The sequence below is a fragment of the Panicum virgatum genome, chromosome 9K (assembly GCF_016808335.1).
Source record: "Panicum virgatum strain AP13 chromosome 9K, P.virgatum_v5, whole genome shotgun sequence".
Taxonomy (NCBI): domain Eukaryota; kingdom Viridiplantae; phylum Streptophyta; class Magnoliopsida; order Poales; family Poaceae; genus Panicum; species Panicum virgatum.
The window spans coordinates 26,979,348-26,994,988 of NC_053144.1; the positions used below are offsets into that span (position 1 = coordinate 26,979,348).

The 15,641-nt window shown below is 47.1% G+C and overlaps 1 protein-coding gene and 1 long non-coding RNA gene across 3 annotated transcripts; both read right to left on the reverse strand.

Moving 5' to 3' along the window:
- Positions 1–9,021: 9,021 nt before the first annotated feature.
- Positions 9,022–10,907, reverse strand: LOC120651056. 2 transcript variants are annotated; one of them, XM_039928399.1, is made up of 3 exons: positions 10,777–10,907; positions 10,411–10,680; positions 9,022–10,334 (listed from the first exon to the last, which is right to left on the reverse strand). In XM_039928399.1, exons 1-3 carry the CDS (start codon positions 10,903–10,905, stop codon positions 10,059–10,061), a joined length of 675 nt encoding a protein of 224 aa, XP_039784333.1. In that variant the 5' UTR covers positions 10,906–10,907; the 3' UTR covers positions 9,022–10,058. The 2 variants fall into 2 exon arrangements, with proteins under 2 accessions (XP_039784333.1, XP_039784332.1); XM_039928398.1 differs by having other exon boundaries at positions 10,411–10,907.
- A 2,372-nt stretch (positions 10,908–13,279) lies between these two features.
- Positions 13,280–15,396, reverse strand: LOC120648645. The gene is made up of 3 exons (XR_005665022.1): positions 14,801–15,396; positions 14,658–14,718; positions 13,280–14,452 (listed from the first exon to the last, which is right to left on the reverse strand). It is a non-coding gene; the product is annotated as an uncharacterized LOC120648645 (long non-coding RNA).
- Between the last annotated feature and the right edge of the window lie 245 nt (positions 15,397–15,641).

A 15,641-nucleotide genomic window follows, 5' to 3' on the forward strand; every position in this document is an offset into this window, starting at 1 on the left:
GGGCTGAACTAGATACAAGGGCTTCAGCCCAAGACTGGAAGACTGAACGTCATTTTGGTGATTCTGCTTAGCTCCTTTGGAATTTCATCTTGAGGTTGGATCCATCTGAAAGTAAACTTCAGGAGCTTTCCAACAATTACTCATGGGCTTCAAACAATATTCGGAGCTAAGAGTTATGGCCTTCCGAAGTTATCCCTTCCTGGAGGTCCGAACTGGTATGGTCCGATCTGATCATCCACACTCGCTTTCTTGTCGTGTTTGCTCTCCCTCCAATCTGGTTCATGTCCCAAGTTCCTAAGAATAAGAAAAGCATCACAAGAATTTAGTAGTACCCCATTCATGGATGATGGTTTATGGACAACGAGGAACGAGTTTACCTGATAATTTAGCTCTCGTGCACGAGCTCTTGTCATTGGTCCTTGCTGCGTAGTAGGCATGGGTGTATCGTTGGGAGGGATGTCCTCATCACTTTCACTCATGGATACTACGCACCGTAAAGAATTGTTTTTGTAGTTCATCTAGATTGGTGTTACCAAAGCCATCTATTAGCATTACTGATTAGTTCGTAAGAAACTGTCATGCAGTTCCATTTCTTTTAAAACTGTCATGCAGTTCCATTATACACAACTCCAATAATTAATTTGTGCCAGTTATTCTCCCAACTCAGTTATTTTGTTCTTGGGACTCAGTTATCCTTGTCTGACCACTCAGTTATTCTGGTATGCGGCCTACAACAACATCAGCAAACCCAGATCTACACGTGAAATTTGTCTGTGTTTGCTTTGGTGGAGCCATTCAAATATCAAAGTTCTCACCAAATCCTATGACATTACGGAAGAAGTTGTCCAAGATGATTAGCTGGTTAGGTGGGTGTCTGCACTGTAGCAACTGTGCAACCCATGTCAGCTGCTTCTCCAGCACCAACCACGACAACCCCGTCGTCACCATCAACTACTATGGCAATACTCCAAGGGAAGGAGAAAGTAGTGGTCACGGTAGCCAGCTGGAAGGAGGAAGCCAAGGACGCGGTAGCCAGCAAGATGCTTTGCCGGATCTTATATCGATGTAATTGCTAGAAAGGTCTTGTGAGATGGATTTATGTTGCCTGATCTATATGCATGTACATCTAGAGTATCGGTTTGCATGCTACAGAGTTTGATTTATGGAGTTGTGATGATATCTGTGTACTATATGTGTGATTTGTGGACTTGTTTGGTGATATATGTGATATTTGAGACATTTGTGTGATATATGTGATATTTGAGCGATATGTGTAATATGTGAGGTGTTTGAATAAAATTGAATATATGTGATATTTGAGCGATATGTCTGATATGTGAGCCATTGTGTGCCCAATTTCACGATCTGAAACAATTGTGTTTGGCACACCATGCAAACGAACAATTTCACGAAAGAACAAATCAGCAACATGAGTAGCATCATCGGTCTTATGACATGGTATGAAATGTGCCATCTTAGAAAATCTATCCACAACCACAAAAACACTATCCCTCCCCTTCTTTGTTCTAGGCAGTCCTAAAACAAAGTCCATTGAAATATCCTCCCATGGTGCATTAGGAACAGGTAGAGGAATGTACAAGCCATGAGGATTAAGGCGTGACTTAGCTTTTTGGCATGTTGTGCAGCGAGCAACAAATCTCTCCACGTCCCTCCGCATCTTGGGCCAAAAGAAATGATTAGCAAGGATGTTTTCTGTCTTCTTCACACCAAAGTGTCCCATCAGCCCTCCTCCATGTGCTTCCTGTAGTAATAACAAACGCACGGAGCTAGCTGGAATGCATAGCTTGTTAGCTCTAAAAATAAACCCATCCGTTAGGACAAATTTGTTCCAAGTTTTCCCCTCCTTACAGTTCAGCAACACATCTTTAAAATAATCATCATGAGCATATTGTGCTTTAATTGTTTCCAAGCCGAAAATTTTGCAATCAAGTTGGGACAGCATAGTGTAACTGCCTAGACAAAGCATCAGCAATGACATTCTCCTTCCCTTTCTTGTGTTTGATGACATAAGGGAAAGATTCAATGAATTCAACCCATTTAGCATGCCTACGATTTAGTTTTGCTTGACTTCGAATGTGTTTTAAGGACTCGTGATCAGAATGTATAACAAACTCTTTGGGCCACAAATAGTGCTGCCAAGTTTCCAAAGTTCGAACTAAAGCAAGCAATTCCTTATCGTAAGTAGAATAGTTCAAGCTAGGTCCACTCAATTTCTCACTGAAATATGCTACAGGCTTACCATCTTGCAGTAGCACGCCACCCAACCCAATTCCACTAGCATCACATTCAAGTTCAAATGTTTTATTGAAATCTGGAAGTTGGAGCAAGGGTGCATGAGTTAACTTATCTTTGAGCACGCTGAAAGCATCCTGTTGAGCTGCAGCCCAAGTGAAGGTTGTACCCTTCTTAGTGAGTTCATGCAATGGGGCTGCAATGGTGCTAAAGTCCTTCACAAAGCGACGATAAAATCCAGCAAGTCCTAGAAAGCTTCGCACTTGGGTGACCGTTGTGGGAACCGGCCAGCTGTGAATGGCTTCAACCTTGGCTTGATCGACTTGAATTCCCTGCGGTGTCACAACATAGCCAAGAAAAGAGACTCGATCTGTGCAAAAGGTGCACTTCTCAAGGTTACCAAACAAACGTGCATCACGGAGAGCATCCAAAACAGCATGCAAATGATCAAGATGGTCTTCTAGTGATTTGCTATAGATCAGAATGTCATCAAAATATACCACAACAAATCTGCCAATGAAAGCGCGTAAAACTTCATTCATTAATCTCATGAAAGTGCTGGGTGCATTAGTGAGACCAAAAGGCATGACTAACCACTCATATAGACCGAATTTAGTTTTAAATGCTGTTTTCCATTCATCTCCTAACTTCATGCGAATCTGGTGGTAACCACTACGCAAATCAATTTTCGAGAACACAATTGAGCCACTCAATTCATCAAGCATATCATCTAGCCTAGGGATAGGATGACGATATCTGATTGTTATGTTATTAATCGCTCGGCAATCTACACACATGCGCCAAGATCCATCTTTCTTAGGAACCAAAAGGACAGGAACAGCGCAGGGGCTCAGAGACTCACGCACGTAACCTTTGTCGAGCAATTCTTGCACTTGGCGCTGAATTTCTTTAGTTTCTTCAGGGTTGGTCCTGTATGGTGTACGATTGGGTAAGGAGGCCCCGGGAATAAGGTCAATCTGGTGCTCAATCCCACGAATTGGTGGCAGCCCCGGTGGCACCTCCTTTGGAAAAACATCCGCATACTCCTGCAAAAGGTTAGTGACAACAGGAGGCAAGGAAAGAGGTATGTCCTGAAGTGAAAACAAGGTTTGTTTGCAAATCAAGACATAGCAAATAGCAGTGGTAGCATCAATCTCATCCAAATCAGATTTAGTAGCAATGAAACATGCCCCTTTCAGCTTGATCTCATTTCTGTTACCATGAACAGATTTGGCACTTCTCTTTTTGTGCTTCTCAAGTTCGTTGGCCACAATCTTATTTTCACTTTTAACCTGTTCCTGATTCTTCATTTTACTAGCTCTAGTAAGTTCATCTTTTAAAATTGCTTCAGGAGACATTGGATGCAACACAATCCTTTTATCATGGTATTGGAAGGAATACTGATTTGATCTACCATAATGCATAGAATCTTTATCAAATTGCCATGGCCTTCCTAGTAGAATACTACATGCTTGCATTGGCACAACATCACATTCAACAACATCTTTATAGGATCCGATGGCAAGATTAATTCGCACAAGTTTTGTTACCTTTGCCTTACCAGTGTTATTCAGCCATTGAATGCAATATGGATGCGGGTGTGGTTGGGTGGTAAGTGCAAGCTTCTCCACCATGTCGCTGCTGGCCAAGTTGTTGCAGCTACCTCCATCGATGATCACTCGACACGAACGCTCTTTGATGACACACTTTGTTTGGAATAATGTGTGCCGCTGATTTTGCTCCGCTTTCTCCATTTGTGCGCTCAGCACACACTGCACAATTAGGCTCTCATAGCGGTCGGCTTCAGCTGCATTAATATGTTCTTCCGAGCAGCCCTCACTTCCTGCATGGTCAGCCGCAAGCAATGCAAGTATATCTTCTTCAAGTTCACTAGTAGATGAGTACTCACCATCATTTTTTACCACCAAAACACGCTTGCTTGGGCAGTCACGCATGACATGTCCAAATCCCTTGCAGCGGTGGCACTGAACATCTCTTGTTCTACCTGTGGATGCCACCGATGAAGTGGTTGCAGCAGGTTTTTGCGTTGTCTTTGCTGCTGAATTTGCAGGGTTGTCACGAGGCTTGTCGCTAGAAGGTGGGGCTGCTATTCGAGCTGACGATGAATAAGGTGCAGCAGCACGTCCAGTTGATGGAATGCTTGAGCGGGGCTGTGTGGAAAAATTCCTCCCTGCAGAAATGTTAGTCCTGGTACTTGCACGTCGTCCCTGCACTTCCCTTTCAGCTTTGCAAGCAAGATGGAACAAACGGGTTATGTTAGTGTACTCTTTATAAGCAATGATGTCCTGAATTTCCCGGTTTAACCCGCCCAAAAATCTAGCCATAGCAGGTTCCACATCCTCCTCTAAATTGCAGCGTAGCATGCCCATTTGCAGCTCTTGATAGTATTCTTCTACACTTTTAGTACCTTGTTTTAACTGCTGCAGCTGGTTTAAAAGATCATGTGCATAGTAAGATGGAACAAATCTAGCCCTCATGATCCGTTTCAAAGCATCCCAAGTTTGTGGCATGTTATTAGGATTTTTCTTGCCATGTTCTATCCACCAAACGGAAGCAAAATCAGTGAATTCACTAGTTGCAGCCCTAACACATGCATTTTCAGGAAAATCATGACAAGTAAACTTTTGTTCAACAGCCATCTCCCAAGTAAGATAAGCATCCGGATCATATTTACCATCAAAAGAGGGTATCTTAAATTTTATCTTACTAAAAGCAATGTCATTGTTATGTACCTCATGTGGACGCTGTCCACCCATACCTCGACGGTTACGACGTAGATGTCGCTGGGCTTGATCCTCAACTTCGGTGTCAGCAGCATAATCAGCACCTGAATTTTCTGCGCCGTCATCATTCTCTTGGCCACGTCCTCTATGCTGATCATTCATCTTCGCGTGGAGCTCATCAAAGCGCCTTAGAAGAGCAGCGAGACTCTTGTCCACGCGAGCAACCGTCATCTCCAAACCTGCAAGCTTGGTGTTGTTGGAAATCTGTGCGGCCTCCATTTGCCCAATCTTCTCATTTATCACCTGCAAATCATTATCAATTCCCAAGGTGTACTCCCTCACTTGCTTTTGAAAATGTTGTACGATGCCTTTGGTGCGAGGTGTAAGCAGGCCTCCACCATCCTCATCCTCACTCCCTGCACCTGCCATGGTTAGCTTGCAGCAAACAAAGTCACAAGAAGTTGCCTACCAACTAAAGGAAATAGGTGGTGGAACACTATATGTTCACTCACACTTGTCCATTCAAGTTCTTACATGTTCTTACCAAGCAAGGTAGGAGGTGTCGGCAGCCAGCAAGAACAACACAAATGGTTACACAAGCACAACCTCGTGATGTAGTAGATAATTTGTGGAGATATAGGTGGCTGCAAACAAAACAAATCAAGGTACAGCTAGAACCACATTAGTCAAAGCAAGTTGAATAGACATTCATTGATGGTCCTATGCTGGTCCTAGTGCCAAATCAAGCTAGAGACGTGAGCCTGAACACAAATGTTGTCACACACCAAGACAGCAAGGAATGCAAGAAAACAACAGCTCTATTCCCTTCACTTTTTTTTTCTCTTCTCTTCTCTTTCTTTTTTTTTTTGCTCTTTCTTTTTCAGGGGCTAAAACTCTTTTGAAAACCCAACAACCCAAACAAAGGGATTGCTGCACACAACTCCTTTGAAATCAGTTCCAACGTCTCAACTTTCAGACAGCAGGTCGCGAATCTCAAGTGGTATTGCGACGCGCTCAGAAGGAGTTAGGGGGCAAATTTTGATCTGTTGGAAAGAACACGAGATAAGCTTTCCAGATTATATTTAAACATTTGAATCGGACATGTAACACAAGATATAGGACTGTTTTCTTCTAGTGCTCAGATCTGGGAAGATGGATTCGTGGTGGCAGAAATGACAGCGGAAATATGAATAGATTTGGTGGATTTCGTGGTGACTAAAACGTGACCAGAACTCAAAACTCTAAAGATTGAACCACTAAGAACCAGCAACTAGCCCAAACAATACAACTGAAAACTCAACAAGCAAAGAACTAAGCAGAACAGCAAAAGCTCAAACTTGTTGTTGGGATTTTCCGATCTAGCCTATTTTTGTGTAGTTTTCTGGACTGTAGGTAAAGGGATGGGTAGAATCTCTCACCGAAAAAAACCTTGCTCTGATTACCACATGATGGAACCCGCTGGGGTTTGCTCCCGATCTTTCGATGAGAGTGGGGGATAACTCGATTTGAGGAGGATCGACGTTGTGCTGCCCGACTACAACACCACAAGGGCTGCGCTGCGCCTTAGCGACAGTTACACCGCCTCCAATTTGTGTTGTTCTTGCTGTGCCAAGAACAACCTTGAACCTGCAAGCAATTCGAAGAACAAGCAAGAACAAGTGGACAAGCAAACAGCACACAGACCTTGCCCAAAGGATAAATCTGATACACACGAAGTTGGGGTTCTGAATCAAGCAAATCGGGTGGTCTAATCGACACACGCGTTTACAAGGAAGTAGCAGTAGCTAACTTACAACCAAACAAAACCCAGGTCTCAAATGGTGGCTGCTGGTGGTTTATATAGGTGGGGGAGCAGCCAAGAGGCGTGGGGGGTGTAAACCCTAACTTAAAATGGGCCCCTAGTGGGCTGAACTAGATACAAGGGCTTCAGCCCAAGACTGGAAGACTGAACGTCATTTTGGCGATTCTGCTTAGCTCCTTTGGAATTTCATCTTGAGGTTGGATCCATCTGAAAGTAAACTTCAGGAGCTTTCCAACAATTACTCATGGGCTTCAAACAATATTCGGAGCTAAGAGTTATGGCCTTCCGAAGTTATCCCTTCCTGGAGGTCCGAACTGGTATGGTCCGATCTGATCATCCACACTCGCTTTCTTGTCGTGTTTGCTCTCCCTCCAATCTGGTTCATGTTCCAAGTTCCTAAGAATAAGAAAAGCATCACAAGAATTTAGTAGTACCCAATTCATGGATGATGGTTTATGGACAGCGAGGAACGAGTTTACCTGATAATTTAGCTCTCGTGCACGAGCTCTTGTCATTGGTCCTTGCTGCGTAGTAGGCATGGGTGTATCGTTGGGAGGGATGTCCTCATCACTTTCACTCATAGATACTAGGCACCGTAAAGAATTGTTTTTGTAGTTCATCTAGATTGGTGTTACCAAAGCCATCTATTAGCTTTACTGATTAGTTCGTAAGAAACTGTCATGCAGTTCCATTTCTTTTAAAACTGTCATGCAGTTCCATTATACACAACTCCAATAATTAATTTGTGCCAGTTATTCTCCCAACTCAGTTATTTTGTTCTTGGGACTCAGTTATCCTTGTCTGACCACTCAGTTATTCTGGTATGCGGCCTACAACAACATCAGCAAACCCAGATCTGCACGTGAAATTTGTCTGTGTTTGCTTTGGTGGAGCCATTCAAATATCAAAGTTCTCACCAAATCCTATGACATTACGGAAGAAGTTGTCCAAGATGATTAGCTGGTTAGGTGGGTATCTGCACTGTAGCAACTGTGCAACCCATGTCAGCTGCTTCTCCAGCACCAACCACGACAACCCCGTCGTCACCATCAACTACTATGGCAATACTCCAAGGGAAGGAGAAAGTAGTGGTCACGGTAGCCAGCTGGAAGGAGGAAGCCAAGGACGCGGTAGCCAGCAAGATGCTTTGCCGGATCTTATATCGATGTAATTGCTAGAAAGGTCTTGTGAGATGGATTTATGTTGCCTGATCTGTATGCATGTACATCTAGAGTATCGGTTTGCATGCTACAGAGTTTGATTTATGGAGTTGTGATGATATCTGTGTACTATATGTGTGATTTGTGGACTTGTTTGGTGATATATGTGATATTTGAGACATTTGTGTGATATATGTGATATTTGAGCGATATGTGTAATATGTGAGGTGTTTGAATAAAATTGAATATATGTGATATTTGAGCGATATGTCTGATATGTGAGCCATTGTGTGCCCAAGCCCAGTAAGGACTGCATTTTTTCACTTGGTGGTGTGGCAGCTCCCTTTGGTCGCGCCACTCCCAATGGCACGACAGAGTACCTTTGTCGCGCCACCCGGAATGGTGCGACAAGCATAGAATTCGGCCAGCCAACAACCTTGCTGCTCTGGCTTGCTGCTCCCTCTCGCTACATGCTATTTTACAACAAGATTTCAAATGCTTATCGACATCTTTTGCACCTATGATTCGGACACCGAAACATATTCTAATTGAAAAACATTGAGCATGGACGTCGCTCAAAACTTCGAACCAACAAATTCGCAATAGAGCAGTCTTGAACAAATGTTGCTCCAAATTCTAAAATCTATAACTTTCATACACAGCTAACACAATTCAATGCTATTTTCTATTTCTCTTGCAAAAATTTTCAAATTTGAACAGAAGATATACGTATAAAAAGAACTCAATATTCAAAAGATCTAAAATATTTCCACTTTCTAATTCAATGCTTTGCCATTCATTTTCAAAAAAAAATATTTATAAGATTACGGTGCGCAATTGTTAAGTTTACACGCGGGTCATGCCACAACAATTTTTGCATCTGCAGTTGCGACTGTAATCTAAAATAGTTGTTCAATAATGGAGATGACCCATCATTAAATTGCACACGATACAAACTAAATAAATTCCTAATTTCATAACCATACAATGTTCGAAACTACAAATAAAGTCTCATACACATACGATAATCACATGAATAGGTAAAGCACATAAATAGTCCAGCAATAAAAAAAGTCTGTCACACACATAGTCCAGTCATATATAGAGTCCACACAATTATAAATAAAACAAGCTAATCAGAGTCGCCTTCAATCAAAAGCTCTCCCCAACCATCATCATCATCATCTCCATCATCTTGGACTACAGCTTTCCCCTGTCTTACCTCAATTTGGGACACTATGACTTCTACTTCATCTGCATTCATTGACCACCACTCATCATCATCTCCATCATCAGGAACGTGGTCATGCTCAGAAGCACTCTTCCCTTTGTCCTGCACTGCACTATTCCCTTGGTTATCGACTACAGGTGTGTCCACTGCTTTTCATTTCCTGTCAGACGGGTGAGCCCGGGCAGGTAACCCTCCTGCAAGTGCCTTCATTGCCTCCATTTGAGTAGCTCTAACACCCAAAACCTCCATGCTCGCGGATGACACATCGTTCTCAACGTTGGGCACCTTGTGTGGCAGATCGGCAACTAGGGCCTGCATTGCCTCCATCTGAGCCTCCTGAGCTAAATCCTCTATCTTTTCCATTTCTTCCATCCTCTTGTTAGCCTCCAATTTCTGAAAATATTCTTCCCAAGAACCCTTTCGGTATTTAGCTTCCGGATCAATAGTAAAACCTTTCTTTGCTCTTTCCTCCCTTAACCTCTGCCTCTCCATCTCCTCCTCCTTCTCCTTCTCATACTTTGCCAAAAGTTCCCTATCTGTGAGGGGCCGTGGGTACTTGCTTCGGTTCCTCCTCCAATAAACAATGCAATCCTCAAGAGTTGCCTTTTCTGCTACCTTCTTTCCATACTCACGCCATAGGTCTTCTAGTACAGGCCCTAACAGAAATGACTCAAGGGACAAAGTAACTTGGTAATCCTTCCTTATCTTCAGTTTTCTATTTAAAGTGTCTCGAGATTTCCAAGGCTCTTTTGTTCTACCCAATTGCAACATTAGCTCATACCGGCCTTCGAACCACTCCCAATCACATGTCCTTCCCTCCTGAAAAATTATTGACAGCCAAACATTCATAAATGTTAATATACCAAATACTAGCACAATGACAGAATCATAAGGAGTTTCAACTTTGTGGTTAATATATGAACCCAATACTCTTCGTAGCTATTGCCACAGTAATATCTGTAGCCAAGCTCAGAAGGAACTACGCCTTTTGTGGCCAGAATACCACGCTTGCATCGAAGACTAGGAGTAGTTGTACATGGCCATGGCTTCTTCCCACTCTCAAATTCTCGCACTTCCTCTTCTATCGGCCAGTGAGATCTAGGACCATAAATATACTCATTGAAGTCACATGCCGGCCATCCATCCTGCATGACACATAACATTAGCGAGCATTTACTCCTGCAAAATTAAAGAATCAATGCTACGCTATATTACACTTACTCTAGTCTTTAGCGAGCATCTAAAAAAGGGAGTGAACTTTGGAGGGACACCAATATTAGGCCTTTGAAGTTTGGCACGAACACCGCAATGACATTTGGGAGGATTGTTCACACGATATATAGCAGCTTCTTGCTTCTCTTCCTCTGTCATAGGTGGTGGATTTGGTGGGGGAGGGACCCATCGTCTAAACTCATTGTACGCCCACGACTCTGACCGATAATAAGGGAACAGCCGAATTCTAGGATCGAACTTATCCGGACCATCGATCCACTGAAAGAAAAGGCAATGGCAAGGATTCAATGAATCATTCCACTTGCATATGTAGAATGCTCTACCGGCCGTCTTGGGATGCCTCGATTGCTTCACCTCTGCCAGCTGATTGCCCGGTTCACAACGACAGAATGGAACTTGAAGAGCAGGAGGGACTGGGGCATCCTCATCACACTCGGATGGGTACTGTCCACCACCAAGAAGCTTGTACCGGGCATCACTCATTGCCATGTGCACTGCAGATACATAAATTCAATTGCCATGTGAAATAAAAATAACTTATGGAAACAAAAACAAAATAATTATGGAAACAAAGTATATACTAATTAAGCACAATATACCAGCGCTCAAAATATAATATGTACATTCCTAAAACTATGGAATAAAATTACATGTAACTCATATTAACATCATCACCACTCAATCCTAGAAATCATATTAATCGATGCATGCACGTACTACCTCACGTCCAAATCAAGAGCAGATTACCATCTAAGTATCATCTAAAATCCTAATCATGATAAAACTATCAACAGTACCACCATTTCTCATATAAAGAACCTAACCCTAATCAAAATAACCACCAATAACTACTAATGCACACGGTTAAACGATGAGATATTAGGGGCAATACCTTCGGGGAAGAGTGGGAAACGATTCCCCGTACTTTTTCCCCTAAAAAAAATCGATTTTGAGGGGGGATCTGGGGGGGTGGCGGCGGCCGGCGATGACCCTGGACGCGCTGTGCTCGGGGTGGAGCGAGGGAAGGAAAGGGAGGGTGGGGGAGAAGGGACCGGCGGCCCAGGACATTGATCTTGTCGCGCCAGCCTGCATGGCGCGACAGCCTCTGTCGCGCCAGTGCATGTGGCGCGACAGGAAGGGCCACGTCATCGCCGTCGCGGCGCTGCGCTGGCTCGGGCCGCCAGCGTGGCCACACTGTCGCGCCACATGCACTAGCGCGACAGAGACTATCTGTCGCGCCATGCGGGATGGCGCGACCAAACGGGTTACGCCCTGCAAATAAAAACCAATACGGATTAAACTTAAAATATTATTAAAAAAAAGGTTAAAAATAAAAAAATTCAGAAAACTGCTCGGATACTTACGTTACATATACATGCTCGGATGATTAAAAAAAGAAATATATACTTTGTCGGAAATCGTTTGCTACTTTGGCTGCTGGCGCGCGCCCGCCCCCCATCTCGTCATGCTTCCCAAGGCTACTATGTAGGCCGGAATGCTGGCGGGCATTGGCTGGCGGCTTGCCTACCATGGATACGCTTCAGGACACCTCTCTCGAACTCGTTTGCCCAACTGCAGTTGAGCATGCGAACAAAAGGTGTCTGCCGTCTGGCACTAATTTCTTCCGTTCCTGCCGTCGAGATGGTGTCGGAAAGGATGGAGAACCGGGATTAAGAGCAATTTTAACCCACCTCCTACTCGACCTCCTATCCTATATTTAGGAGAGAGAAATAAAAAAATCGTTCTAACCCACCTCTCATCCGCTTCCTAAGACCTCCAAAAGAGTGGTGAAATCGTCGGTGGACGTGGAGGAAAGAGGTATGAGAAATCGGTGCAGATACAACTCCGGGAAGCGTGCATATAAGAGAGGAATGCACAGAAGACAGGCGACTAAGTTCTCGCTAGCGAGAGCCTTTTTGCACTATTGATTGAATAAAATATTCTTCCAGCCGGCGACATCGTCCATTATTGGAGGAGGCCCAAGATCAGTCCCAGTCTTCCTATTAGGATGGTTTCCATAGCATTAATGAGAATGCCACATAAGCAATGTAGTGACATGACAAGTGAATTAATAAAAAAAAGATAGACATGGTCATGCAAGACACCATATGTCTATACAAGAATCAAGAAAAGAAGAAGAGTGATTGGGTGATGCAAGGAGAGAGAAGAGATATGATTGGATGTGATTTATTTTCTTCATTTATCATAAAAATTATGTATTGAAGAGATAATGTTTATGAGCAGTTTTTTACTCTTTTTTTTCTTTATTACACGCTATAGGTTGAGAATGGCCTAAGGACAAGAGAGAGCTCTCAGAGCAAGTACAACAGCTTCTCTATCTTGGATGGGATAGCTAAAAAAACAAAAAACTTGCAAAAAACAACTTCCAACAGAGTCGCCATCGGCACCCTCTCGCCATCCGAGTCGCTATCGGCGCCCGCTCCTTCGGTAAATTTCACGAATGAAGCCGCTTCGCCATCTCCCTTGGCAGCGCTGCTCCCGGCTCCCGCCATCTCGTGCCCTCCCACGCTCCGTCCAATAACACCGCACGACGAGATCTCAACACCGCCGGCAGTTGCGTCGCTCGAGCCGCCGCACGGTAGAGGACGAGGAAGGCGGCAGCGCAGGGGGAAGACGGCGCGGCGCGGCGGCCGGCAAGCCCCATCGTGGCGGGTGGGAGAGCCCACCGCAGAGGGCAAATGGCTGCGGTCGGAGGAGGACACACGCGGCGGCGCGTGGAGAAGCGCGTGGCGGAGGAGGTGTGGGTGGCGCTTGGGCGGGCGGAGGTGGCACGCGGCGGCGGGCGAAAGAAGACGCGTGCGGCGGAGGAGGCACAGGTGCCGCTGGGGCCGGCGGAAGTGGCGCGCGGCGGCGGAGCGGAGCTCGAGAGGGCACGCGGCGGCGGCGAAGAGGGCTTGGGGCAGCGGAGATGTGGCTCGCGGTGGAGAAAGGAAGAAGATAAGATAGGAGTGTATGACAAGTGGGGTCCACTGGCACTGCAGCAATAGAGAATCTAGTTTTAAAGAGTCTGTTGGAAAGTTTGGCAGTTTGAGAAGCTTTTTATCTGTTGGAGATGCTCTCATCCTTGACCTCCAGACTCTTACATCTAGAAGCCCCCGCTCCGGGCTCTCATCGGAGTCGCGGCCGCCCCTTCCAGCGCTGGCAGCCTGGCACGGACGCCATTCCTGCGCGGTCGGGGCGTCAAGTGGCCGGCGGAGCTCGCGGGACGCAGGCCCAAAGCTCGCGGGGTATAGGAAGGGGCGGCTGCCGGGGCTCACGGTGCTCGCGGGACGCAGGCTGAGCTGCTGCGCGGTCAGCGGCCGGCGGTGCTCGCGGGGCACAGGGAGGAGCGGCTGCTGGGGCTCGCGGGACCGGGGGCAGGGGCGGCAGCTCGAGGGGATTCAGATTCGGTAACATCGCCACAGCATGTCACCATGAAACATTGGAGCCATCTGGAGCACTAAAAATGAATCGGACGCTCCGCTGCGCCGGTCCGCCCAAGCACTTCCGTTTTGAGCCCGCCCCTCCGTTTTCATCCCGTCGCAAGCCTTCTCATCGTCCCGTTTTCAACTACGCCGCCAAGGACGTTCGCCCAGAGCGCGTCCGCCCGCCGTTCCTCCGCCCCCCGCAGCCGCCCGCCGCAGCCGCTGGGAGGGGAGTCGGCGCCGCCGCGGGACTCCGCCGTGGCTGTTGCTATGGAAGGCTGGGGCTGCTGGCGCGGGACTCCGCCGGGGTCGTCGCCGCGGGAGGCCGGCGGGGCCGCCGCCGGTGACGACGCCGACGGACTGGGGGGCGGCGTCGCGGCAGTCCGCCGGGGCTGCCAGCGCTGGAATCCGCCGCTAGGACGCCGGCGCTGGAGGTGGCCGCCGTGGCCCTGCCGCCGCGAGCAGAGGAGCGGCCGGCCACCGGGTCTGCCCTCGCGGCGGCTCGCGCGGGTGGCGGCGGGCTGGTGTCACCTAGAGGAGGCTGTTGAGAGGGGGGCCGCCGGCACTGGAATGCACCGCCGGAGGCCGTCGAGCCGCGTGGTGATCTGCAGGCAGTGTAAACTGATCTGGGAAGCATACTCTTAATTGGAAGTAGAGTTGGCAGTGTAATCTGATTGAGAGTTGGGCAAATTGATTCTGTAAACTGATTGTGAGTTGGCATTGTGAGAGTTGGCAAATTGATTCACTTGGGCAAACTGATTGAGATTGATTTGGTTCATAGAAAAAAGGAAGGAAGTGCAAGGTTCATACCACTACCGTTGGCAAGTTCCGGCCCTGTGCTTTTCTTTTCCTGTCTTCCCAGTCTATATTTCTATGCACATCAGTATCAATGTCACAATCTGTTAGTACAAGTGTCTAGGCATGCTAAATCAGCGAGGAAGTCGAGTTCAAACCTGAAGGTGGCTTTTCAGAGTGAGGCCTTTCATGCCCATCAATCTGAGCACCGACTGGGCGTCGCTTCTGTTCCGGTCAGCAGCCAAGCCGAGCAGAATTCGGCCAGAACAATGCATGCCTACATGTTCTGTAAAAGCAGAATCATACTAGCAGATTGCATTGGATGGTTGAAGCCGTCGCCTTCACGTCTAGCAGGCTTCATCAGTAAACTTATCTGAGGAACTGAAGCAGGACGGAAAGAAAAGCAGAGCACTCACTGTCCGGGCCGCCGAGCTTGTTGACCGGACTCAGGGCAGCGGCGCGGCCCCCGCCCGCTCGCCTGCCTCACGCGGCGCCCACGCGGTCCTGCCTCGCGCGGCGTCCGCTCGCCTGCCCCGGCAGCTGGCCACCGAACTCCGGTCGCGGCGGCCCGGCGTCTCCGTGCGGGATTGGGACGTCCGCGGACTGGGGCGAGCGCGGGGCGGCGGGAGTCCCTGCGGGATTGGGCTGGGGCGAGCTAGGGCGGCGGGAGCAGCCAATTTGGGCGCGAGCGCGGTCGGATTTGGGCGCGAGCGCGGGGCAGCAGGCCTAACAGGATGCTGCGGCCGGATGAAAACGGAGGGGCAGGTCAAAACGGAGGCGTATGGGTGGGCCGGCGCAGCAGAGCGTCCGATTCATTTTCAACGCTCCAGATAACTCCAATGTTTGTTGGCGACATGCTGTGGCGATGTTACCGAATCTGAGTCCGGGAGGGAGGTCGTGGAGAAGACCAGGGTCGCGAGGCCGCCTGCTAGTGGGGACAGAGTCCCATTTTCTTGCTTAGCGAACAAAGCAATTGATTTATGCAATGTTTTGCAATTT

What these genes read in the sequence shown, in the direction of transcription:
- LOC120651056 (XM_039928398.1), bottom strand. Translation starts at nt 10,905, where the DNA reads ATGAGTGATGCCCGGTACAAGCTTCTTGGTGGTGGACAGTACCCATCC. An exon ending in GATGCTCGCTAAAGACTAGA is followed by an intron (nt 10,335 to 10,410) that starts GTAAGTGTAATA and finishes TGTGTCATGCAG; the next exon opens with GATGGATGGCCGGCATGTGA.